The sequence below is a fragment of the Dendropsophus ebraccatus genome, chromosome 2 (assembly GCF_027789765.1).
Source record: "Dendropsophus ebraccatus isolate aDenEbr1 chromosome 2, aDenEbr1.pat, whole genome shotgun sequence".
Lineage (NCBI taxonomy): Eukaryota > Metazoa > Chordata > Amphibia > Anura > Hylidae > Dendropsophus > Dendropsophus ebraccatus.
Window position 1 is genome coordinate 207,188,028 of NC_091455.1, and position 27,982 is coordinate 207,216,009.

General features: G+C 44.7%; 1 protein-coding gene across 1 annotated transcript; it reads right to left on the reverse strand.

The window, feature by feature from the left end:
* Window positions 1–962: 962 nt before the first annotated feature.
* On the reverse strand, window positions 963–27,982 carry TSPAN13 (tetraspanin 13). The gene is made up of 6 exons (XM_069959318.1): window positions 27,823–27,982; window positions 11,573–11,740; window positions 9,209–9,289; window positions 7,131–7,244; window positions 6,221–6,331; window positions 963–4,931 (listed from the first exon to the last, which is right to left on the reverse strand). Exons 1-6 carry the CDS (start codon window positions 27,883–27,885, stop codon window positions 4,857–4,859), a joined length of 612 nt encoding a protein of 203 aa, XP_069815419.1. The 5' UTR covers window positions 27,886–27,982; the 3' UTR covers window positions 963–4,856.

Below are 27,982 nucleotides of genomic sequence, written 5' to 3' on the forward strand. Positions count from 1 at the left end.
AATCACAGAGGAGACTGAGGTCCTCTCTACAACACTCTGCTCCCTCCAGAGCCCCCTGCAGGGGGTCACTGTGTATGATGAGGCACAGACAGTTTGGGTGCTGGAGTTTTTTGCTCCCTAGCAGGAGACACTGGATCCTGTCGGAGAAGCTGGGTATGCATGAGGACCGTGCAGTCTATTGCACTTATACTGAGGCTTTGTGAGTATGCCACCCGCGGGTCTCATTGGGGGGCGGGGCTTACCGGCACATACCCGGAACATCAATGTAACGAGTCCCCAGCCTTGGTGGGCACCGAGAGCCCCCACTAATGTCTCTACTGGCTGCACATCAAACTTAGAAACAGGAATCTCTAAGTAAGATGTGCTGCCTGTCTGCAGGAGCGCCCCAAACAAACCACCACAGGAGGAGGGGAGGCGGCCGCCCAGGGGGCGCTCCAGCAGACACACAGCACATGTAACTTAGAGATTCCTGTTTCTAAGTTAGATGTGCAGCTGTCAGTGTCTGCCGATGCGCCCCCTGGCTAGCCAGGAGTGATGCGCCCTGTGCACAGGTCGCACACCCCAAAGGCCGGCCCTGGGGGCAGTCCCTAGTAAAGCAGGGGTGAGGCTTATGGAAGGTCTATAATAGTGCGCTCTCTCAGTTATTTGGGGGCAGTCCCTAGTAAAGCAGGGGTGAGGCTTATGGAAGGTCTATAATAGTGTGCTCTCTCAGTTCTTAGGGGGCAGTCCCTAGTAGAGCAGGGGTGGGGCTAAAATGCCTCAATTTTGTTTTTTGGCAAGAATGAGACCATGCATCCAAAGCCAGGAGCCTCACTATCTGTAATGTCCATATATTCTAATAGAGCACACGGTTGGGTTAGGACCCTGGCCACAATCACCCTCCGCCACCATACACAAGCATCATATATAGGGTATACATAAGGGGCCCATTTACTCCAATGAAGACAAGTGACACTTCCCGATTTATTCTTTTTTTTATTTTATTTTTATCAGTCATTTCTGCAGTGCAAATCGAGATCAATTCTGTAACTAAAGAAAAAAAATCCATATTCACAGCATTAAAACCGGACAGAAAATAATAAGTGAATAAGTGAATAATAAGTGAAGATGTGGAACTCAGCGCCCTCCTAGTCCTCGGGACAGACCAGGTATTGCAGCTCAGTCTTTTTTATTCAAAGTGTGAAACAGCTGCAATACCAGACACAGCCTGAGCACAAGAGTGGCACTGTGACTGATTTAAACTGCAATAGAGCCAGATTGATTGGGGGGGGGGGGTGTCACTGACATGACAGGAGTCCTAAACACGGCTACAGATTAGAAAGTGGTGTATTATTACAGGAATACAAGTAAAACACAAAATTATCATCTCATATGATCAAAAAAATAATATCTGCTATTCTACTCGTCAACTGCTACACTGCGGTCCCTTTAAAACTTCCCCAATTACATTCTTTTGGGAGGCGGAGGGGGCGATAACCTTCAGTAGTGGGCGCACATCTTCTATAAATATTATATTCAACATACAAGCCCCAGTAAATCAGTGCAATGTGTGATTCTAAGTTTAAAAGGTTTTTTTTTTTTTTTTTTTAATTTCTTTCAAACAACTGGTGCCAGAGATTGTAATTTACTTCTATTTAAAAAAAAAAATCCAGTCTTTAAGTACTTATCAGCTGCTGTATGTCCTGCAGGAAAAGGCGTATTCTTTCCAGTCATACACAGGGCTCTCTGCTGCCACCTCTGTCCATGTCAGGAACTGTCCAGGACTGGAGCAAATCCCCATAGAAAACCTCTCCCGCTCTGGACAGCTCCTGACATGGACAGAGGTGGCAGCAGAGAGCGCTGTGTCAGACTGGAAAGAATACACCACTTCCTGCAGGACACACAGCAGCTGATAAGTACTGGAAGACTGGAGATTTATTTTTAATAGAAGTAAATTACAAATTACTGTCACTTACTGACATTTTTTTACTGAACAACCCCTTTAAAGAGGTGAATTCTAGGAAATTGAAAAGCAGGGGCTAGACTTTTACAACTTTCCTATGCTAAGGAGTTAGGGTTAGGACCCCCAAGGGCCGGGTTATTAGTATAAATAACATAGTGGCTAAAGGGGTGGAGCATGACACATGGACGTTCCATGTCACTCCTAGTTATGAGGGGATGGAGATTAACAGGATCTACCATGCCTGGAGTGTTCCCTTAAGCAGGGGTGGAGACATGCTTAAAGGGGCACTCTTATCGTAAAAAATTATCCCTATCCACAGGATAGGGGTTACCTAGCTGACTGCAGAGGAGTCAGACCACTGGGGGCCCCTCACAATCTCTAGATCAGGGACCCCAGTGACACCTCCGTTCTATTCGTCCTCTACAGGAGCTGGTAAGACGGCCGAGCACACTGTTCCTAAAGAGAATGAGAACTTTCTCAGGTGGGAGTACCCCTTTAAGACATTAAAGTATAAACAGAAAAATCAGTGGTCCCACAAATCTGATGCCCCCCCAATCTGCGTGGCATTTTATTATTACTATTATTATTTTTTTATTAGATATTGTTATACTTTTTTTAAATAAAAATTTATGCTAATTTTTAAAGCATCATAAATACATTATATTAGTAGTAGAAACACTAATGTCCAGTGATGACGCTGTCCTCAAACAGAATATTCTCCAGTTCTCGAAAAACTCTCTTTTTTTAATAAGGCTAGGTTCACACTGCGTTTTCAGCATCCGTTTAACGCATCAGTTTCTTGCAAAAAACGCATGAAAAACGGATTGCAAAAAACGGATTCATTTGTGTGCATCCGTTTTTCCATTGACTTCCATTATAAAAAAAACGGATCCGTTTTTTTTGACGGACCAAAAAACGATGTATGTGTTCTCACAATTTTTTATTTTTTTCATATTTACAAACAAAAAGGAGCCATTAAAATGGATGACAATCATAAGCAAATGGCGCGCCTCTATAGCCCCCTGACCCCTTCTTTCTGGGGCCTCACTAATACCACTGGTCTCCATATAACACAATGGCTCCCCAGGCCTCCCTCCTAATACACAGAGAACACGTCTTACATTCCCTTTCCTCCGTGCCTTTTCGTTTCAATCAGTTTATATTTCCTCCATGTTATCATAAAGCAGCAGATTTTGTATTTCTGCCCTAATGCTTCCTCATGGGAGGGACTAGAGGCGGAGCTTAAAGGGGGTTTCCTCCATTAAGACCCATCCTCTATCCAGCGCTCGGCTACCTTCAGCAGTGTCATTGACAATGAATAGGACGGCAGTGAGTGTCATCATCCACCACTCGGCTCAGATCATAGGGGGGTCTCAGAGACTGGACCCCCTGCAATCATGCACCTATAAGTGTAAAGGTCCTGGGCCTAAATCCCGAATCTATACCAGGTACAATTATTCACCTGGGCCTGTTGGCTAGAATACACAGGTTTCTTTGTACCTGAGAGGACCTCTAGCCACCAGGCCCGATTCCCCAGTCCAGGAAATGACATCATATAAAGGGGCGGGTTTATGCAAATGATATCTAAAAGTGAGCAGTAATAGAATCATTAAAGTTTGAGGCCCATTACAGATTTTGCGTTGGGGCCCTGGATCATCAAGTCTCCAACCCCCTAGAGATCTGGCTGAGAGAAGGACCAAAATTAAGTCTGTGCACTAAGAAGAGGCAGTCCAGTGTATAGCTCATAGAACATCCACATAGAACGTCCAGTAGCCACCTAGATAAGAAGTCAAGTATTTTCTAAGCACCCTGCACAATACACTTATCTGCGGGTCTACAATAATAATAATGCTATATATTATTACCTACCCTATGTGATTGCGGTTATCCTAGTGGGTTTAGGCCTTAACACCCATAATTACACAGATCACAACTACGGTATTTACAGCGCTGACTCCATAGGAATTATTTGCGTGATTCTTTACTCTGAAATGTAAGTCGCCACTTAGAAATATTTGCCCCTTATATCTTTTTAAATTTTGATGGAAATAATTGCTCCACCCCCAAATTTTTAAAAAAGTAACTGTTAAAGGGTGTGATCACAATAACTCCTCCCTCTGCTCTACCGATCCCACAAATAAAATAAGGATGTAGGTTTATGGTGTCCTATCTCAGGGTAGCATGAAGTAGTGACGGAGAAGCTGAACAGAATGATGTATCAAATACATTGTTCTGTGCAGCTGATCCAGAGATCTTCTTCTGAATAACATGGACAATAACTAGTCCTCTCCATTATGTGCATGAGCTCATTAGTCCTGAATATTCATGAGAAGCAGAAAACTCCGCCCACCAGCTGCTGATTAACAGTTATCTATCCATGCTGTGTATAGGCAGTTACCTGTAAATCACCAGCTAGAGGGCGGGGGAGGGGTGTGGCAAGAATCCTATTCTCCTGCATATTAGAAGAACAGCTGAACAGGATGAAGTAAGTAATACACCGATCTGTTCAGCATTTCTGTCACTAGTTTATGCTGCCCTCATTTAAGGCATTATACACCTAGTGACAGATTCCCTTTAATTTTAAACAAAAATGGCTATGTAATCTGCATATAATATTTAACTGATATTTTGTCTTAAGATTGTGTGTTTTTTTTTTATCCTGGTTACTTGAGCGTCTCCATAGATGACAAGGCTTAGCTGATGTTTGAGGTTTTTTTTCTTCTTCCTTCGAGCTTTTAACTTAAAAACTGTTATTTTTACATCCCTTAAAAAGGTGTGTGTGTGTGTGTGTGGGGGGGGAATAAAATAAAAACTAAAAAATAAATCCGTCAAACAAAAATCCACCACAGCAATCAGAGGAGCTGCAGAGTGTTCAGCGGGGGGCAGAGTCTTAGAAAAAGGGGACGTCAATCAATCAAAGGAAGGCGCTGGGGTTGGCCCGTGGATCTTTCTGGTTTCTGTATCTGTAAGTCAGCCATACGCCGAGGATCTAAAAGGGGGGAAAAAAAAGTAAAGAAAAAAAAAATTCATAAAATGCAAATACATTTATGTGTGAACGAATAAAATGTGAATCACATTTATATTGATCCTCTAATAATCAGCCATCTTGGACTTTAAGGGAAACTATCAGCAGGGTAGACCCCCGGCATGCGCACCTCTCAGAAAATCAACAGAGCGGGCCGGCCAAGGGTGACGGTAAATTGAATTGGGGTTTTTAAAATCATAGTTAAATGGAGTTTCGGATCTTACAACCTAAGACTGTATGAACAACGGCCGTTGTTTAGCATTATCCTATGGCGGACGTTGCAATATCAGCCGTAGGAACATTATTGTAGCTCAATATTGACTCCTGTCCCATTCGGGTGTGTCCTGTAATAAAATTGTATTGACTTTAAGGGGGTACTCCAGCAATTTTTTTTCCTTCAAATCAACTGGTTTTAGAAAGTCATCCGGATTTGTAAAGGACTTCCATTTAAAAATTCCCAGTCTTCCAGTACTTATCAGCCACTGTATGTCCTGCAGGGAGTGATATATTGTCTGACACAGTGCTCTCTGCTGCCACCTCTGTCCATGTCAGGAACTGTCCAGAACAGTAGCAAATCCTGATAGAAAACCTCTGCTGCTCTGGACAGTTCCTGCTATGGACAGAGGTGGCAGCAGAGAGCACTGTGTCAGACTGGAGACAATACAACTAGAGATGAGCGAACCTGGAGCATGCTCGAGTCGATTCGAACCCGAATTTTCAGCGTTTGATTAGCGGTGGCTGCTGAAGTTGGATAAAGCTCTAAGGCTATGAGGAAAACATGGATATAGTCATTGGCTGTATCCATGTTTTCTAGACAACCTTAGAGCTTTATCCAAGTTCAGCAGCCCCCGCTAATCAAATGCCGAGCGTTCGGGTTCGGATCGACTCGAACCCGAACCCCGTTCGCTCATCTCTAAATACAACACTTCCTGCAGGACATACAGCAGCTGATAAGTACAGGAAGACTGGAGATTTTTTTTTTTTTTTAATAGAAGTAATTTACAAATCTATAGAACTTTGTGAAACCAGTTGATTTGAAAGAATAACATTTTTGCTGAAGTCCCCCTTTAATGCAAAGGATGGGTCATTAAAAAGGACTGGGCGTGAAAACCTAAACGGCTGAAATTTATTTCGGCTGTTGTTTGTTACATTGTGTGCCACTGTTTTACCCGACAAGAAAGTCTATTATTTTACGAAAAACTGTGTTGTGTGAACATAGCCTAAAACGTGAATATTTTCCACAATGGACTGACCTCAGTAAAGCTGAAGAAGAAGCCGATGCCTCCCACCACTTTCAGCACATCCTCCGCATGCTTCTCTATGATGGAGCCGCAGGTTCTACAGTTACCGGCTGTAAAACAAGCCTGAAAGGAGGAGAAAAGGCACAAAATCATCCGACTGCAATATGGCTGCCATTACCGCTCCTGCAAGGCTTTCACCCAGCTTTCCCACACTACAGAATAGAACATTTTCTAGGTTATATAGTGATACACTCCTCACTGCAAGTATTACTATGTAACTTAAAGGGATTGTTCACCAAAAAAAAAAAAAAATAAAATTGTGCCACAGATTTGTAATATACTTCTATTAAAGAATCTCCAGTCACCCAGTACTTATCAGCTGCTGTATGTCCTGCAGGATGTGGTGTATTCTCTCCAGTCTGACACGGTGCTCTCTGCTGCCACCTCTGTCCATGTCATGAACTGTCCAGAGCAGTAGCAAATCCTCATAAAAAAATAGACTGGAAAGAATACACCACTTCCTTCAGGACATACAGCAGCTGATAAGTCCTGGAAGACTTGAGATTTTTGATAGAAGAAAATTACAAATCTCTGGCACCAGTTGATTTAAAAGAAAAAAAAAAAAGGTGAACTTCCCCTTTAACAGACTTTGGTCCAAGTGATCCGGTGCTGGCATTGGAGCGGCATCACAGCCTGTTATTACAGCCAATAGATGCTGTGATCAATAGAGACTGTGGCATCAAAGGGGTTAAACATCCAGAATCTGCATTTCCTCCAGTCCTGGCCATTTCAGCTCAGCAGCTGTGCCCATACTGTCACCCTGGTATATGCATCTGCTATTGGGCACCAAATATTTGGCATAGGTGCGGTCTCTCTTGCGCTTTGCAGAGCCCCCCCCCCTTTCCCTACCACGTTCACTTACCGCACTACATGACACATTCCTATCAAAAGAGTGAAATCCGCAGCAGTTGAAGTTTTTCTCGATGTCGTCTCTCGCGGTTGCTGTGTGGTTCCACCCAACTTCCAGGAGCTCATTCTACAGGATAGACAGGAATCAATATCCAATATAGATAAAATACATAATCCTCATTGTGCATGGTTTGAAGGGATTGTCCATTTTACAGGGTATGGTCATCCACTGGACAAAGGCCTCATCTACTAATACAATATATACTAGGTCATCAGGTGAGACCATGGTAGACAGTGAACTCTGTAAAATGTTATAGTTAACCATGGGTGCTATACTGCACTTAAGCTGTAGGGGGAGCTAAAGGCAAAGGAAAATTCTACATAGATTCTATTAGGAATCAAATTGAATAGGAGTAGGATAAAAGTGTTTTTAGGAGAAGTCCCGCAAACATTTTTATTAAAGTATTGTATTGCCCCCAATTGTTATACAAATCCCCAATATACACTTATTACGGGAAATGCTTATAAAGTGCTTTTTCCCTGCACTTACTACTGCATCAAGGCTTCACTTCCTGGATAGCATGGTGATGTCACTTCCTGGATAGCATGGTGATGTCACTTCCTGGATAGCATGGTGATGTCACTTCCTGGATAGCATGGTGATGTCACTTCCTGGATAGCATGGTGATGTAATGCCCCCACTAGCAGAGCTATGCAGGCTGTGGCTGCTGGAGAGGATGATGGGAGGGGGACACTGAGGGACACAGGACACTGGAGGGACACTGAGCATCCCTCTGCCATCATCCTCTCCAGCAGCCACAGCCCGCACAGCTCTGGGAGTCAGGTTGTGACATCACCATGTTATCCAGGAAGTGACATCACCATGGTATCCAGGAAGTGACATCACCATGTTATCCAGGAAGTGACATCACCATGCTATCCAGGAAGTGAAGCCTTGATGCAGTAGTAAGTGCAGGGAAAAAGCCCTTTATAAGCATTTCCCGTAATAAGTGTATATTGGGGATTTGTATAACTTTTGGGTGGCGATACAATACTTTAATAAAAAATTTGTGGGGTCTTAGTAGAAGGAGAGAAGTGGGGGAAATGGGGGCTGCATCATACTAAATTGTGTATGAGTACTAAACATAGTAATTTATGGCTCATTTAAAGGGGATCTCCACCAGAATTTATTTTATTTAAAATCTTATAAATAAAGAACGAGAGAAAGGTTCAATCTGAGTACTGCCCACGGTCTTCCCACCTCGCTTTTCATCTTATTCAACCTTATTCTGAGGTAAAAGATCTCACCTGATCTGGCACAGACTGGCTGCTGGGGAATCCTACCTGACAACATAGTATAAATGTGTAGTTGTTTCAATGTATCCACAGGAGCTCACTGAAGGACTGTCCCTGTGCTTCCAGCAGCCTGGGCCCTGATCCCCATATAGTAATATAATGAGAGGGATATCTAGCACCTACTGATCAGTATATGGCTGGGTTGTTGTTTAGACTTTTTTTTGTCCATGCAGTGTCAGCACTATATGGCAGTATCAGTAACATCATTGGTCACCACAGGTGGGTGTAACACTAAGATAAGACTGGGGTAGAACAAGAGTACTTTTTTAATCCTCCTGAAAAACCCCTTTAAGTGCAAGGGACTTGTTTTGCATCATTTATATACGGTTTAGTTTGGATCCCCTCCCTTATTCCCTGTAGACAAACCATGTGCTACTATGGACCTAGGTGTCCAGGTACAATGTCCTGCTATGATCGCCAGCGATCGGCTCTTATCTGCAGAGAATCCCCACAGTAAGTGCTCAGTTTCTCTGCAGTGCCACCACAGGTGAAGCAAGGTATTACACCGCTCTCAATGGAAACAATGAGCTGCTTGTGTAATGATAAATGAGCAGAGATAATCTCTCTCTTTGTAGGTGCTCTCCCCCCAGGCTGATAGAGGAGGATGGAAGGGGGGGGGGTAGTAATACTATAATAGGGTGTTTAAGAATTGAGTACTAAACCAGACAATCCCTCTAAGTCCTGACTCTAGATGGTTATCACAGATCAGGTGGTTACATACTGAGTGCTACCTACCTGCTGCTCCTTGTTTAACGCCAGAGAAGCGCAAGATACAGAGAACTGGACAACAAACACCAGGAAGAGGATGATCATGTACTGGATGAAACGCGTTAAGGATTCATGGACAGGTTCTATACCTGGGAAGGTCATTTCCTTACAGCTTCTTATTTTACCTGAGCAGTCTTCCGGGCCCAGGACAAGACATTCTTCACCCAACTATTGTAAAACTACCACTCCCACCATGCCTGGACAGCTTCATGATGGGAGATGGGATGATTTTTTTTTTTAAATCAAGTGGTGTGAGAAAGGTATATAGATTTGTAATTTACTTCTATTTAAAAATCTCCAATCTTCCAGGACTTATCAGTTGCTGTATGTCCTGCAGGAAGTCGCGTATTCTTTCCAGTCTGACACAGCGCTCTCTGCTGCCACTTCTTTCCATGTCAGGAATTGTGCAGAGCAGGGGATTTGCTGCTGCTCTGGACAGTTCCTGACATGGACAGAGGTGGCAGCAGAGAGCACTCCCAATGTGTGTCTGGTATTGCAACTTGGCTCCATTGAAGAGAATAGGGCTGAGCTGCAATACCAGATACAACCTGAGCATTGGAGTGGCTTTTATTCAATAAACGGCAGCCATGTTTTTAAATCTTGGACAAACCCGAACCTATATGAAATAGGGCAACCATTCTAGAGAGCAGCAGGCTACATGTATGGCCGACAGGCATGATGGGAGTTGTTGTTTTGCAACAGCTGAAGGACCTCAGGTTTACCAGTAGTTCATCAGTTTTTTCCAACTACAACTCCCATCATGACCTGAGCACCTTGTAGTGTTCCGGCTGGAGAACAGAGCCGTATCCTTACACGTGCACCTGCAGCTGCTCCCACTAACCAAACACTGCTATTACCCGGCAGCCACAAGGTGACTCAGGGCCCCACCCCAGCTCCGCACAGCCCGGGGCCAGTTCCTACACGCTGCACAATACTTTGTAACCAGTCACTTATCTTGTAAAGCGTCTCGCTGGGAATTACTCCTGCTAGATGTTTATTGTAGCACATATTGTCTGAGCGTGTAACACTATATAGGTATACCGCCATACAGTGCTGACTGCAGAGGTGGGGGGGCTGCAAGAGAGTTTATTCCCGCTATATAAAGGCATGGAAGTATTCGACTAGTATTGGTTTGCAGCACTTGAACGTTTCTATTCAATGACAGAAAGCACCAAGCTTGACACTGATAAATTGAAACAAAAAGTGGGTGCTCCAGCAAAAAAATTTTTCTTTCAAATTAACTAGTGTCAGAAAGTTATATAGATTTGTAATTTACTTCTATTAAAAAATCTCCAGTCTTCCATTACTTATCAGCTGCTGTGTGTCCTGCAGGAAGTGGTGTACTCTTTCCAGTCTGAGACAGTGCTCTCTGCTGCCACCTCTGTCCATGTCAGGAACTGTCCAGAGCAGGAGAGGTTTTCTGCTGCTGCTCTGGACAGTTCCTGACATGGACAGAGGTGGAGCACTGTGTCAGACTGGAGAGAATACGACACTTCCTGCAGGACACACAGCAGCTGATAAGTTCTGGAAGACTTGATATTTTTTAATAGAAGTAAATTACAAATCTATATAATTTTCTGAAACCAGTTGATTTGAAAGAACAACATTTGTTATCAAAGTGCCCCTTTGAGAAGCTGCAGAAGTTGTAGATGTCTGAAGATTAAAGGTGTATTCCCATAATATAAATTGAGGAGATCTCACTAGTATATACTGTCGCTTTATGGGTGCTGGGGGTCTAATATGTGTGGATTCCCAAATCCTGAGGTCAAGGGGCAGCAGCACCTGTTTAGCCGCCACCAGGGCAGTACAGGGTTCCATTCACTTGAATGGGATGTAAGGTAAAACCTTTACTAAACAACCCCCCACCTCCCCTTTATATCTATTTAATAAGAAAATGTTTTACAGCTTCCTTATATACTTTAAGTTTCCATTACTGGATGCTGCTGTAACAAACCCTCAGCTGTAAGAATAGGTCTATAAGGCTTTCAGCATCAATAGAAGTTACTTTATACAGGTTACAGGGCTACAAATTCATGTCTCTCTGAGAACATTATGGCTGCTTGCAGCCACCACTAGGGGGAGCTCTCTGCATTCAGATTTATACAGCTCCAGCCAAACTCAATGACAGGCCTATAAAGCTGTCTGTATCCGTATCTGGACTGGTGGAGGTCCAAGTTTCTTTCCTATAGCGCAGTCGTGTCACGGCCAATCACCTGTATCATCAGGACTTAGGTCGGACAGGCTGGCTGCAGCTCTCCCCGTTATACTGACACTGCACATACCGCAGATAATAACCTCATAAAGGAGGCGAACACGACAGCAATAGGATACAAAGAACAATAACACCTGGTGATGTTTAATGGCTCCAATTAACCCTACGAGGGCAATGAGGAAAAGGAGGATCCCGACCGCCACGGCGACTCCGACCACCCGCAGGCTGGAGATAAGGCCAAATCCGATCCCCCAGGCGGCAATGCCGATCAGCAGGAGGCTGACCATCTGGAAGAGAGCAGAGTAATGTTAGCAAAGAGGAAGTCATCACCTGGGAAAGCTGGGTGATAAGTGACTACACCATTACATCTACCATCCAGCTTTTCTAGAGCCCTGCATGGCAAATATAGTGATCACCATAGAGTTATACAAAACAACATCTCAGAGTATACACAGGTAGGCTGGATCCTGGGAAAGCTGGGTGATGACTGATTACGCCGTTACATCTACCATCCGGCTTTCCTAGAGTCCTGCAAGGGCTACTGTAGTGATTACAATCTAATTATGCAGGAATACATCTCATAGTATACACAGGTAAGCTGGAGCCTGGGAAAGCTGGGTGATGACTGATTACACCATTACATCTACCATCCAGCTTTCTTAGAGTCCTGCATGGCAAATATAGTGATTACCATACAATTATACAAAATCACACCTCATAGTATACAAGGTAGACTGGATCCTGGAAAAGCTGGGTGACAAAACTTGAGTCAGATGTCACTCAGCTTTCCCAGAAACCGAAACAACTTTACAGACTGTAGAACGATCAGACAGCAGGGGACATTCAGCTTTTCTGGACCCCTGAAGGGCACTGTTGCCTACATTCAGCACTATATCTCTGTATAACTATGTTCTTATGCCATTCAGGAGTCTAGGAAAGCTGTGGTAGTTGTATAGGCGGCCATGTTAGCCGTCACCCAAACTTACATCTACCGATAAACCGACTCAATGTCCCTCGTTCTACAACTTTACGCCAAAATATTCAGTTTTTCCATGTGGCTCCACAGCTGTTGCAGAACTATAATGCCCAGCATGCCCTGACAGCCTTACCAAACTATAACTCCCAGTCCAAAGCTGTCAGGGCATGCTGGGGGTTGTAGTTCTGCAAGACCTGGAGGGCCACATGTTGAGTACCACTGTTCTAGACTATATCGCCTTCTGCGAAACTGACCCGTGTCCTGGATGACCTCATCTCTGACTCAGAGGATGACATCAGCAGCGGTGAGATCCAACGTGTCACTCCACTAAAAACCTGAAAATCTGCTGTACAGCCTAATATCTATATCACTCACAGACACTTAGGAACCTGAGATAGAAGGAACTGTTTGATGAGGACTTCACCAACAGCTCCTTATATCTGAGCTTCTTGAAACTACACCCATGTGACATACAGACAGTAAGATATTACCTAAGATTACACCATCCTCATGCCGAAGGTTCCGGAAGCTGAGATATGAGGAGCTGTTGGTAAGTGTAAGTTATAGCAGATGGCCCCCAAACTTGCATTATACAAAGACGAAACTTTATTTGCATAAAACCAGAAAATCCCTTTAAGGACAAACAATGGAGGACCGAAAGCCTCCGATGACACGCTCAGCTCTGCTACATCTGCACTTGTACTGTTTTAATAGAGAAAGTAAAAGCTCCTGGCATTCCTGGTGTTGATGGTTGGCCGGGGCCGGGCAGGATGTCCTTCTCTTCCCTACATACATCCCCAGCTCTTCCTCTGGAACAGGATAAAAGTCGGGGCCGAAACTAGACCAAAAAGACGTCACAAAAGGACGATGCTGCATGTCTGACAATCCACAGTAAGGGCCCTATTACACGGGGCGATTATCGTGCGAAAAATCGCTATATCGTTCGAATTTAAACGATAATCGATCGACGATTATCAACGATCGATAAATAGATCTAAACCTAAAATTATCGTTAATCGTTCGCTGTAATTCCACATTCGTTCGCTCAAGTTTCTCATTTGTTCACTGATCGTTCAGTGTAATTGCACATTGTTCATTGTTTCGCTGAGATCAGAAAGAATAAACGATCATAGTAACGATCGCAATAACAATCGTAACTAACGACCATCGTTCTGTGTAATATGGTGAACGATATCAGGTTACCGATAAACAATCTCGTTTGTTTATCGTTATGCTGCCTTTACACAGAGCGATAATTCGAGTAATGTTTTTTTTTTTTTTATAACGATCAGCGTTTAGACGGAACGATATATCGTACAGAAAAATCGTGCGATCGCTTAAGCCTATCTCTCACATAGGTTAAATTGGTGAACGACTATTTACACGTAACGATCTGAGATTTTTTTGCGAACGACGATTTAAGAACATGTTGTAAAATCAAAATGAACGATTTCACGCTCGGCGTTTGATCGTTCGCTGCGATTATCGTTCAAATTTGATTGTTATCATGCAAATTCGAACGATAATCATTCCGTGTAAACACAGCATCAGGGGACTATTAATTACACCAAGTAATTTTTTGATAATTAACAATAAACAATCTTAAACGACCCAAAATCGTTCACCCAATTACATGGAACGATGATTGTTATTTATGATCGTTCTTGCGGTCGTTTTGTCGTCGCTATTGCGTACGTTTCAGCTATGATTTCTTATTCAATGAACAATTTGCGAACGATCAAAGGATAAAAATAGGCCCAGATCCTATTAAACGATTAATGATTTCTCGTTGGTCGTTTAATCATTGCCTGCTATTACACCTAACAATTTTTTGAACAATAATCATCCCGTGGAATAGGGCCCTTAGTCGTTAATCGTTAAAAATAGCTTGTTGTAATAGGACCCCAATATGCTGCATTCTAAATACTGGGGGTCACACTAAGGTTTCTTCACACTTGTACATAAATACCATAAAAGTATAATTGTGGATGCCAGACACAGTGATAATAAAGGCTGAACAAACCATAAAATTATTTAAAAATAATAATAATAATTGTTGGGTGTGTGCACTTTCACAATAATTTTATTTTTTTTTATTGCTCCAGTGCATCCACAATGACAAAGAAAGAAACTTTGTTACAGGTTGTGTTTGTTAAATATTTTCTGTTTTCTGTCCACAGCTCCAATGTTGACTTAAGTGTCTCCATGGTAACAGACTACAAACAAACCCTGTATAGTCAGATCCTGCGATCACTTGTTAGACAATGCAGATGGAAGGGTCCGCACATAGATCTGCATGGGGCTGCAGACGCAAAACTAAACTTTTTGCAACGTTTTATCCATTTAGTTGCACTGGAGGAGTAAAACATTGGTAAAAAGTATACACCCCCTTTTAATGGGGTAGTTCACCAAATTTTTTTTCTTTCAAATCAACTGGTCCCAGCAAGTGCCAGCGATTTGTAATTTACTTTACTCAAGTCTTCCAGTACTCATCAGCTGCTGTATGTCCTGCAAGAAGTGGTGGATTGTCAGTGTCAGGAACTGTCTAGAGCAGTGATTTTCAACTAGTGTGCCGCGACACATGGTTGGGTGTGCCGCGGGGAAAGTTCCCCAAACTATGGTGCCCCTGTGAAACAGGAGAAAACAATGGGGGAGAGAAACCTGGGGATGGGGGAGAAACAGCGGAGAGAAGCAGGGGGGAGAGAAGTTTGGTGGAGAGAAGCAGGGGGGAGAGAAGTTTGGTGGAGAGAAGCACAGGAGAGAAGCACAGGAGAGAAGCAGGGGGGAGAAGTATGGTGGAGAGAAGCACAGGAGAGAAGCAGGGGGGAGAAGTATGGTGGAGAGAAGCACAGGGGGGAGAAGCACAGAGTGGGGAGAAGAAAACAGGACCAGGTTTCACACAGTGAGTATAAATATAGTTTATATGTATAATATGTACTATTTTAGTGCCATTTTGGATGGTGGTGTGCCCCGGGATTTGTTAAGTATAAAAAGTGTGCCGCGGCTCAAAAAAGGTTGAAAATCACTGGTCTAGAGCAGCAGCAAATCCCCATAGAAAACCTCTCCGGCTCTGGACAGTTCCTGACATGGAAAGAGGTGGCAGCAGAGAGCACTGTGTCAGACTGGAAAGAATACACCACTTCCTGCAGGACATACAGCAGCTGATAGGTATGGAAAGACTGGAGATTTTGAAATAGAACTAAATTAAAAATCTATATAACTTGCTGAAACCAGTTGATCTGAAATTTTTTTTTTTTTTTTTGCTGGAGTACCCCTTTAAGGGATTTACAGGATATAGATAACCGAGGAACAGGTTCCAGGATGGAATCAGTTGTGATTTGAGACGAATCAGATTAAGATAAGGAAAGTATTTACAAAGTTCTTCAACTTTTTCTGTAAATTTTACTAGTCAAAGGCTGTACTAAAGTAACATTTCCCTTTAAGGTCAGATTCCAATCAGTTTTTAGGTATGGCCATTTATTGATGAGCGCCGTGATATTTGAAGCTATAAGGAGGAAGATCTCGCTGTCCGTGACCAGAGAGAGGGAAGCAAAAAAAAAAAGTTCTTAAAGTGACAGGCCCCCTGAGATAGCACCAGCTAACTCAGCCCCGGACCTTCAGGGACAATAGATGGTTGTGTCTGAACCGGAATTACGGTGACTCTGCACAACAATGCGCTGGGCCGCAGCAGCTTAGTCACTCACAAAGGTCATCGGAGTCCGGATCTGCTGCCAATGACACATTCCTTACACTACATTACCTAAAAGTCAGGGGGAAAGAAAGCTAAAAATCCTCAAGTCTTACTCCTCTTACAAGTGAATCTCTCTTACATCCAAAACCTCTTTTAGTCATTCAGTGACTCAGCTTTCCAGTGGTCCTGAGTTGCAGACCTGCCATGATAGTAAAGAAGTTAAAGGGTTACTCTAGAAAAAAAAAAAGAATAGTTTTGAATCAACTGGTGTCAGAAAGTGCCAGAGATTTGTCATTTACTTCTATTTAAAAATCTCGTCTTTTTAGTACTTATTAGCTGACCAGGGATAGACAACTGGACTGATGTGGCTGTATCCATGTTTCCAGACAGCCCTAGGCAGTGGCATACCTACCAAAGAGGCAGACTACACCACTGCTACGGGGCCAGCAGGCCTCTGGCCCTCTGACCGACAGAGCAAGATGCCATTTGTTTCTTGCCCTGCTAGTCTCTTCTGTAACAGGACGCAGTACGGCACCTCCGGGCAAAAGAGGCCCCCACTATACATATACTCACCTGGCCTGACGCAGCCCCCTAGTGCTTGTACCCCTGTGGATAAGTGATGTCACTTGTGCGCTGGGAGAATGAAGGAACACTTGGGGACTCCGCCAAGCCAGGTGAGTATGTGGGGGTGGGGCCCTCTTGTGGCTGGTGGTGCATTGACGTACAGCATTCATGGGGGCCCCATACAATTTTTTGTGATAGGGCCCTATTAATATTAGCAACGCCCCTGGCTCTAGAGCTGCATCCATCTACTCCAGACACAAGGTTCACATGAACCCAAACTTCGCTCATCTCTAGTGACAACTGATAAAGTCTCCAGCACATGTTTCTCATCACTTGGCTTTCTAAGGGCCCTGAATGGCAAATGATCCAAAGGTGCCCAGATCATGTATCATCATAACTAGGACGCTAGGAATGCTGGGTAAAACCCTACCTGCCTACTGTTTATCCACATCCAGATTTAATACCTCCCTCCTCCATTACATCACTTATCTTTACTGCCCAGACCAATCACAGTCAATGTCCTGACATCCTGTCTGGTCTGGGGTCTGTATTAGTTTAGGGGTCTGGTCTGGGGTCTGTATTAGTTTAGGGCACTGGTCTGGGGTCTGTATTAGTTTAGGGGTCTGGTCTGGGGTCTGTATTAGTTTAGGGGTCTGGTCTGGGGTCTGTATTAGTTTAGGGGTCTGGTCTGGGGTCTGTATTAGTTTAGGGGTCTGGTCTGGGGTCTGTATTACTTTAAGGATCTAGTGTGGGATCAGCTAAGTTTAGGGGTCTGAATTAGTTCAGGGTTCTGGTCTGTTATCAGTATTTTTTAGGGGTCTTGTCTGGAGTCTGTAGTAGTTTAGGGGTCTGGTCTGGGGGTCTTGATTAGTTTAGGGGTCTGGTCTGGTGTCTGGATTAGTTTAGGGGTCTGGTCTGGTGTCTGGATTAGTTTAGGGGTCTGGTCTGCAGTCTGGATTAATTTTAGGGATCCTATCTTTTAGTTTAGGGGTCTGGTCTGGGGTCTGTATTACTTAAGGGGTCAGGTCTGGGGTCTGTATTAGTTTGGGGTCTGGTCTGGGGTCTGTATTAATTTAGGGGCCTGGTCTGGGGTCTGTATTAGTATAGGGGTCTGGTCTGGGGTCTGTATTAATTTAGGGGTCTGGTTTGGGGTCTGTATTAGTTTAGGGGTCAGGTCTGGGGTCTCTCAGTTTAGTGGTCTGTATTAGTTTAGGGGTCTGGTCTGGGGTCTGTATTAGTTTAGGGGTCTGGTCTGGGGTCTGTATTAGTTTTAGGGATCGTATCTGTATTAGTTTTAGGGGGCCTGCTCTGGGGTAAAATGAAGGGGTAATGAGCACTAGATGTTATATAATGAATTATGTTTGGGGGATGTGCTATATTTTCTAGCACCTCTATATTTTCTTTACCTCTTTCTGGAATCTCTCTGATGTCTCAGAGAAGAAGGTAAAGATGGGCCTAAGACCTGGGCTGGGGCCAGTAACGTCCATATGGTTACCAAAGCTGCCGCCACTAAACTTTCCCCAAACTCATGAATGGCGGCATTGTTAGTCTGCAGTGATACCGGAGTAGATATGTTACTAGGAACCTGGTAAAGCTGGATGGTGCTGGGAGCTCTGATGGCAGATGAAGAATGAAGCACTATGGAGGGGCTGGGAAGCCATCCAGGGGTCTTTGGGATATACGTTCCCAGGCTCGGCGCCCCCCTCCATTCACCATGTGAAATGTGACACAGCTACTTAACCCCTTGTCAAAGCCATTTGTGAATGGGTGACTGAATCCTTCAGAGACATCGACAATGGCTGAATGGTGCAGGCCGTCTCCATGGAAACAACTGCGTGCGCATCTATACACGGATGATGCTGCAGGCCGGGAGGGTGATGTCAATGCTGTTATTGTGGGAAGTGAGCCAAGAAAAGTGAGGAGACAGCGAAGGATGGAGAACATGTCCTCCTGAACATCTGTGATCACCGTATGGAGGACAGATCTCCAACCTGGGTAGATGTATAGATGGTGTCACTGTAATAACCACAACCTCACCATGGAGATGCTGGTGTCACCGTAATAACCAGACTCACCATAGAGATGCTGGTGTCACCCATCACAACCAGACTGTCACCATAGAGATGCTGATGTCGCCCATCACAACCAGACTGTAACCATAGAGATGCTGGTGTCGCCCATCACAACCAGACTGTAACCACAGAGATGCTGATGTCGCCCATCACAACTGGACTGTAACCATAGAGATGCTGGTGTCGCCCATCACAACCGGACTGTCACCATAGAGATGCTGGTGTCGCCCGTCACAACCAGACTGTCACCATAGAGATGCTGGTGTCGCCCATCACAACCAGACTGTCACCATAGAGATGCTGATGTCGCCCATCACAACCAGACTGTAACCATAGAGATGCTGATGTCGCCCATCACAACCTGACTGTAACCATAGAGATGCTGATGTCGCCCATCACAACCAGACTGTAACCATAGAGATGCTGGTGTCACCCATCAAAACTTGACTGTGACCCTAGAGATGTTAGTGTCACTCATAGCAACAAGACTGTCACTATAGACATGCTGGTGTTGCCCATAGCAACACTACTACCCTTAGAGCTTGATTGCACCACAGATGTGTCGGTATCACCCACAGCAGCCAGGCAGTCACCATAGAGTTGTCAATGCCATCCATAGCAACCAGATTATCCTCAGAGATGCTGGGTCAATAAAAAACAGAATTCAACACAATGTTCTGGTTGCTATGGGTAACAAGAAAATCTGATTAAGGGATACTTTTGTTACCCATAGCAACCAAGCTGTCAGAGATGCTTGTTTTACTCATAGCAACCAGAACATCACCACAGAGATGCTGATGTAACCCAAGGCAACTGGATCATCACACATAGCAAACAGAGGTCTACCACAGATGTGGATGTCACCCCCAGCAACCAAAATGTCACCATAAAGATGCTGACATTATCCATAGCAACCAGAATGTCACCACAGAGATGCTGGTGTCATCAATTGCAAAATGGGAATCACTATAGCGCTGTTATTATGCATAGCAACCAGAATGTCACCATAGCGATCCTGTTATGCATAGCAACCAGAATGTCACCACAGAGATGCTGGTGTCAATCGCAAAATGGGAATCACTATAGCGATGTTATTATGCATAGCAACCAGAATGTCACCATAGCGATCCTGTTATTATGCATAGCAACCAGAATGTCACCATAGCGATCCTGTTATTATGCATAGCAACCAGAATGTCACCATAGAAACCAGAGCATCACACAGATGCTGATGTCACCCGTCAGAATCACAGAGATGTCAGCGTCCCCCATAGCAACCAGACTCGAGGCCATTTTGATAAATTTAGCACAATCTGCCCCATTTCTCCTGACTTTGTACGACACTACGGATAGGCCGGCCCCATGGTTCTGGTACGTTCTCTTTTCCCATGTTTGTGACATCTGACAGAACACGGGATATAAAAGCTCCAGAAATGAGGTTCACACCATAATCCAGGTCAGAAGCAATTTCACACCAGAGGAAGATATAAGTGTGATGACAGCGCGGCCGTCTCCATGCTCCTGAGATGTCACAACTCTCATCACACCACATGGCAGAGTTACAGGAGGAGGAGGCGGATTGTTTCCTCTGGTTATCAGATCTCCTGGGCGCTGGTAGTTTTCCATGTGTCACATTACAGGATGGATGACCGCAAGAGGGACGAGGAATCCCCCATAACCAGAGACCCTGCTATATCACAGCACTTGTATACTATACACAGCAGTGCCCACCCCGTATACTATAAACAGCAGTGGCCACACCGTATATTATACACAGAAGTACCTGCTGCGTATACTATACACAGAAGTGCCCGCAGGGTATACTATACACAGAAGTGCCCACCCCTTATACTACAGTATACACAGCAGTGCCCACGCCATACTCAATACCCTATACACAGCAGTGCCAACAACGTATAATATACACAGCAGTGCCCACGCCGCATACTATACACAGCAGTGCCCACGCCGTATACTATACACAGCAGTGCCCATCCCAGTCATAGCAGCTCCCATACAGCAGTCCCCATTCTATATATACTGTCAGTCATAACAGTACCCATACTCTATACAGCAGTGCCTATATGGGAGCTTTTAGGACTAAAAGTGTATACAGGCACTGCTGTATTGCTATGACTGGCAGTGAATATGGGATGGGCACTGCTGTATGATGTATGTGAGCTGCTATGATTGGCAGTGTGTATGGGATGGGTACTTCTGTATAATTTATGGGAGCTGCTATGACTAGCACGGTATATATTATACAGCAGTACCCATCCCACATACACTGCCGATCATAGCAATACCCATATACTATACAAAAGTAGCCATCCCACATACACTGCCAGCCATAGCAGCTCCCATATATTATAAAGCAGTGCCCATCCCACATACACTGCCAGTCATAGCAGCTCCCATATATTATAAAGCAGTGCCCATGCAGCATACACTGCCAATCATAGCAGCTCCATATATTATAAAGCAGTGCCCATGCAGCATACACTGCCAGTCATAGCAGCTCCCATATATTATAAAGCAGTACCCATCCCACATACACTGCCAGTCATAGCAGCTCCCATATATTATAAAGCAGTACCCATCCAACATACACTGCCAGTCATAGCAGCTCCGATATATTATAAAGCTGTACCCATCCCACATACACTGCCAGTCATAGCAGCTCCCATATATTATAAAGCAGTACCCATCCCACATACACTGCCAGTCATAGCAGCTCCATATATTATAAAGCAGTGCCCATGCAGCATACACTGCCAGTCATAGCAGCTCCATATATTGTAAAGTAGTACCCATCCCACATACACTGCCAGTCATAGCAGCTCCATATATTATAAAGCAGTGCCCATGCAGCATACACTGCCAGTCATAGCAGCTCCATATATTATAAAGCAGTGCCCATGCAGCATACACTGCCAGTCATAGCAGCTCCATATATTATAAAGCAGTGCCCATGCAGCATACACTGCCAGTCATAGCAGCTCCCATATATTATAAAGCAGTACCCATCCCACATACACTGCCAGTCATAGCAGCTCCCATATATTACATAACCGTGTCTATGTTTCACATCCTCATTTATCTGGCACATTGGCACAATCCATGCAGAGCAGCGTCACTGTCACACTGTCACCTGGCGATGGATCAGCAGCAGTCATATGACAGGTCGCTCCCATGTGACCTCAGCCATACTCTATGAACCAGTTTTACTTTTTGACACTTTCACACTTGGCTCATTACAGATTCTGATACAATCAGTGACTGAGGTGTAACCAGCCATCACAGCGCCATATACCAGGAGACAGAAGTGCCACAAGATAGAAGATCCCTCTGTTACCCCCTACCAGCCCAGAACACATTTCTCCTTAAATACTATGTGCTGCTGTACCATCCTAATTGTCACATGAAGTCCTCACCATGCCATCATTTGGAAGCACAAATCACTGCTCCCCTCAAATACTCTGTGCTGCTATGACCTTGCCTCCATTACTATGCCTCCGTCCTATCATTACACATTGGAGAAAAAAATCTCTACCACCACCCCAAGGTCATGACACTCCTCTCCTAAAATACTCTGTGCTGCTGCAACCTACTTGTCTTTATTACTTACTAACATCATGACACCTCCCTGTCACGTATAGCCTTGTCCCCCCTAACATTATATGGTTGGACAAGTTACTCCCTCCCAAGATTCCCCATCATCTGCTGAAATACTCTGTGCTGCATTATACATTGGATTGGTTGTATAACCAACTGGGCAGACATGCAGACAGCCTAATGCAGTTCTTGCACAGCTGGGTACTGACTCACAGGCATGATGGGAGATGTAGTTTTGCAGCAGCTGGAGAGCAACAAATAGAAAAACACTGCTCTGGAGCTACAATGGGCATATCCTTTAAAGGGGTTCTTCATGTTGGAGTGTTGTGGTGATGTTGGAGGATGAGGTAGAAGAATACTTAGAAGAAGTAGAAGAGAATACTTGTGCCTGTGTATTGACCTGTTAGTCTCCACACCACCTGATGCCCACTAGATTTTCCTGAACCGTCCTAGAGGGTGACACAAGGCCCCAGACCTTGTTACCTGGGGTGAATGGAATGCTGAGGATTTCCTGCTGACAACTGCGCTGCAAGATAGTGTTCACAGGCTTATCGCAACTTTGCTCTATCTGGATCAGTTCCTAGCTTACTGCTGTCTGTGGATACTGTCCTGCTCTGTGACTCTCCAAGTCCACAGCGTGGGTTGAGGTTGTCCCTGACTTGTCCTCTCTTGAAAGGGGTTTAACACTGCATAGTGTTGTGTAGCGTTACTGAGAAGAAAACTGTTGGCTGTGTCCTGTCTGAAGTCCTTACGATACGGGGTTCTGACTAAAGCCCGTATTCCACGGGTCGTTGGAGGAGCAAACGAGCGCTGTCAGCGCTCGTTTGCTCTTCGTTCGCCGCTCGCTGCCGCTGCTATTCAACGCGGCTGCAGCGAGCGGGTGAGTGCGGGAGGGGGCGGCTGGGAGCTGCGGGGGGGCTGCCCGGGGGATCGCTAGATCGTCCGGGCAGCCCATAGGATATAGCAGCGCCTGCTGCCGATGCTCCTATTCAACGGAGCGACGGCAGCAGATCGCTGCTATATCAGTCGCTTGTTTTTCAACATGTTGAAAAACAAGCGACTGCAACGATCAGCCGACATGAACGATGTCGGCTGATCGTTGCACTCTATTCCACGGAACGATTATCGTCCGTAGCGGTCGATATCGTCCGAAAACGAACGATAATCGTTCCGTGGAATAGGGCCTTAAGGGCACTATTCCACCGGACAATTATCGTTCAGATTATCGTTAAATCGTTCGAATCTAAACGATAATCGTTCGGTTTAAATGCAGTTAATGATTAACGACCGAACGAGAAATCGTTGATCGTTTTATAAGACCTGGACCTATTTTTATCATTGCTCGTTCGCAAAACGTTCGCAAATCGTTTGCATTGAATAAGACATCGTTCTGTCATTCGCAATAGATACGAACGCAATAGCGAATAAATAGCGAAGAAAAACGATCGCAATTACGATCATAAATAACAATTATCAGCGAGCGGGTGAGTGCGGGAGGGGCTGCTCGGAGGATCGCTGATCGTCCAGGCAGCCCATAGGATATAGCAGCATCTGCTGCCGACGCTCCTATTCAACGGAGTGACGGCAGCAGATCGCTGCTATATCAGTCGCTTGTTTTTCAACATGTTGAAAAACAAGCGACTGCAACGATCAGCCGACATGAACGATGTCGGCTGATCGTTGCACTCTATTCCACGGGACGAATATCGTTCGTAGCGGCCGATATCGGCCGAATACGAACGATATTGCTCCTTTAAACGACCCGTGGAATAGGGCTTTAAGACTGACCCTTGAGGGTGAGAACAGAGGGCCAGGGCCCAGAGAGGATGACTGTAGAGAGCTGTCTAGCTTGCGTCCTTGCTCTACAATGTCCAACACGAAAGACCCATGCACGTCCTCTACCCATGTGACTTCCTTCCTCAGCGTATTTAAAGTGCGCTGTGAGTGGGTGAAGAGTGCAAATAGAAGAAGTAAAGAGAAAGGTGATAGGAGAGAAGAAGAAAAGATTCCCATAGGTCCGCAGATCCATGTGACACACAAACAAACAATAACCCTTCACATACTTCAGCTGTGCAGCATCTGAGTACATATACATAATACAGTGACATCTAGTGGCGAAACTTTATCACTACTTTCATCACCACCTCTGCACAATAGGTACAGGCTTTTTCGAAGGGTGTAACCAATCGCAACATCCATGTTAGGACACCACATATAGCCACACTAGGCACTCCATAAATTCAGAGTAGAACCTAGAGGGGAGCCATATAGATGAGGAGAGAGCAGGGTCTATGTGTCTCAATGGAGTCAGGGTGACCCTGTGACTATATAGCAGCTACAAATGGCTGCTGTAACTAGGAAGAAGTGGACAGCAATACACCCGGCCGCCATAGGAAGAAGTGAGCAAAGACGAGTGTTTATTCACACCAAAAATATGATACAACCGGATCCCAGATCACGACAGGTATTACAGCAATGTCACCAAACAGGACGGACCGGGTGCTCAGCAGCCTGGCGGGGGGGGGGGGCACTAAGAACCAAGCACTTGTTCTGCGGAAATTCACGGCAGGAATATTCCGGAGTACGTTATATAGCCAGAAAGGTACAATATGTGATCACAATGTAAATAGCCCCCCCCCCTCCCGCCCTCTCCGCAAATACACCGCCAGTCACAGCCCTGCCACATGTCACCGCCGTCTACAATTACCAGTTTGTATCATTGCCCCATGACGTCGGTGAAGCTACATACATGCCAAACCTATCATCAGTCTCTGGAACCTTCTGTGATCGAGACGGGCAGTGTTACTGCAATATAGTCACCGACTAAATTATATACCGCCATTTATTAATAACCCTGCCCTCTCTCCCTGGCCTAAACTTTTTATGGTTTACACCAGGGATGGGGAACCTTCAGCCCTCCAGCTGTTGCAAAACTACAATTCCCATCATGCCTGGACAGCCGAAGGCTGTCCAGGCATGATGGGAGTTGTAGTTTTGCAACAACTGGAAGGCCAAAGGTTCCCCATCCCTGGTTTACACAATATCAAACTATAAGCGCCATATGATGTCCAAGTAATAGTGCTATATATGAGGAAAAACAGTGGTGAGGGTATACCGCCATATAATTGATCAGAATAAAGATATGGCTATAGTCTCATCTATCTGCCTGCTTGCTGATGGTTTCCAGGCAGTGGAATAATATAGAATAGATGGCGGTACTTCTAGATCTGTTCTCCCATCTTACTACAGAAACTAGAGGGAGAGATGAAGGAGACGCACAAAGAGGAAACTGACGACTGTGCTCAATTATTCAGGTGAAATACAACCCTCCCACTCTGCTACATCACAGGGTGCCAGAGGCAGAGGGGAGGGGGCGACCAAGAGTAAACCTACACAGTGTGAACAGACACCTATGGTAATGCTAAACCATACAGTCACTGGACAAACATGATGCCTGCTCTTAAAGGGATACTCCAGTGATTTTTTTTCTTTCAAATCAAAGTTATATAGATTTGTAAATGACTTCTATTTAAAAAAAATCTCCAGCCTTCCAGTACTTATCAGCTGCTGTATGTCCTGCAGGAAGTGGTGTATTCTCTCCAGTCTGACACAGTGCTCTCTGCTGCCACCTCTGTCCATGTCAGGAACTGTCCAGAGCAGCAGCAAATCCCCATAGGAAACATCTCCTGCTCTGGACAGCTCCTGACATGGACAGAGGTGGCAGCAGGGAGCACTGTGTCAGACTGGAGAGAATACACCACTTCCTGCAGGACATACAGCAGGAGAGAAGTACTGGAAGACTTGAGATTTTTAAGTCGAAGTCATTTACATCTCTCTATAACTTTCTAAATCCAGTTGATTTTAAAGTTTTGTTTTTTTTACGGCGTACCCCTTTAAATTTTACTATTCTGCCCCCTTGTGCTCGTCGTTCTTCCAATGTGCAGTCCAGACCAGTTACACCGTACACCACCATCTGTTCTAGACACTACCTGCGTGTCTTATGCCATGAGAAAATTACTAAGGATAAAGCAGCTTGCAGAGATAGCACCGCTATCACCTCAGGCTGTGTCTGGTATTACACTTCTATTGTAGTCATTACTGTAGACTTCACCAGTGGATAAAGGTGGTGGTGTTTCTTAGGCAAGGGAAACAGCGCCACATCTGTCTACAGGCCGTGTAGGGTATAACAGCTTTGCTCTATTCACTCTAATACCAGGGACGGACAGGTCGCTGTTTTTCTAATCCTGTATAGGGACATGTAGGTCAGTATAATACCGCCATAATCTGTCCCTCCGTACAGAGCAGAACTCTAGAACATCATGGCATCTGAAGATGGAAACTTCCTCAATGAAACAGGATACACACAGTATGAGGCGAGAGGTTTCTATGGCTGCTGCTCTGTACACTACAGATCCATGTGCACAAGGCCTTACATCTATTACTAACACATCAGCCACATTAATAATACACCATCGAAGATACAATGTATCAGACAGATAGAGATATAACGGGGAGGAGAAATAGAACGGGGAGGAGAAATAGAAACGGTCGACCAATCACAGCTCAGATTTCTTTACATAAAATGCTCTACTGAGATGAAAGCTGCGCTCTGATTGGCTGCACCGGGCAAGATACACTATTTATTCTTTCCCAATATATGGCAGTATTTATTCCTAGGACACAGTGTGTTATATATAGAGGAGGATACAGTGTAATATATATATATATATATGGATACAGTGTGTTATATATAGAGAAGGATACAGTGTGTATAGAGTGTATTATATATAAACATGGATACTATGTATTTTATAGACATTAACAGTGGACAGTATGAGAAGTAGAAGGCCGGGTTCACACATTCAGGATCCTCTTTGAGATTTAGTCGCAGACTAATGCAGGCGATTAAGGTAATTTTTACAGATTTTATCCCCAATTTACATGCAGCAATAACATCCACACAGAATAAGGCAGATTATATCATCTACAGCAGGTTCCCTGCATAACAATGGGGCCAGTCCATGTGCAGATCCTCTAACACATCTGCAGTGATCTGAGCCTCAGATTCTCTGACACATGTGAACATGGTCTTACAATGGGAATGGCTATTGACTATGTATAATATATACAGCAGGTCTATACTATATATATATATATATATATATATATATATATATATATATATATATATATATATACACACACACACACACACACATGGGGCCCCCCCCATCTCCTGCTGTGATCTATAAATACCAGCAGCCTGGGAAGCAGATCCTGTTCATCCAGCAGGATATTATTGATCTGCCTCCAGCTCTGATGCAGCCCAATCCAGGCAGGCAGAGGGCTGGCTCTCCCCCCAGCCAGCAGCTGATGAATGGGGGGCTGGCAGGTGCAGACAGGGGGCCCAGGGCTCTGCTGAGGTCCCCCCTCCTCCCCTATCATACTCACAATGTACAGCAGGTTGAGGACACATAGGGAGTTCTTGGAGCAGGTGAAGCCACCACACACCATGTTGGCTGCTGGTAAGTTTCAGGCTCCCTGTGAGAGGATGCGGCAGCTGCGATCACTGTCTCCCCACCTCTTGTCTTAGGTGGAGAATAAAGGAGGA

What these genes read in the sequence shown, in the direction of transcription:
- TSPAN13 (XM_069959318.1), bottom strand. Translation starts at nt 27,885, where the DNA reads ATGGTGTGTGGTGGCTTCACCTGCTCCAAGAACTCCCTATGTGTCCTC. An exon ending in ACCAGGTGTTATTGTTCTTT is followed by an intron (nt 9,290 to 11,572) that starts GTATCCTATTGC and finishes CGTTTCATCCAG; the next exon opens with TACATGATCATCCTCTTCCT. An exon ending in GGAATGTGTCATGTAGTGCG is followed by an intron (nt 6,332 to 7,130) that starts GTAAGTGAACGT and finishes TCCTCCTTTCAG; the next exon opens with GCTTGTTTTACAGCCGGTAA.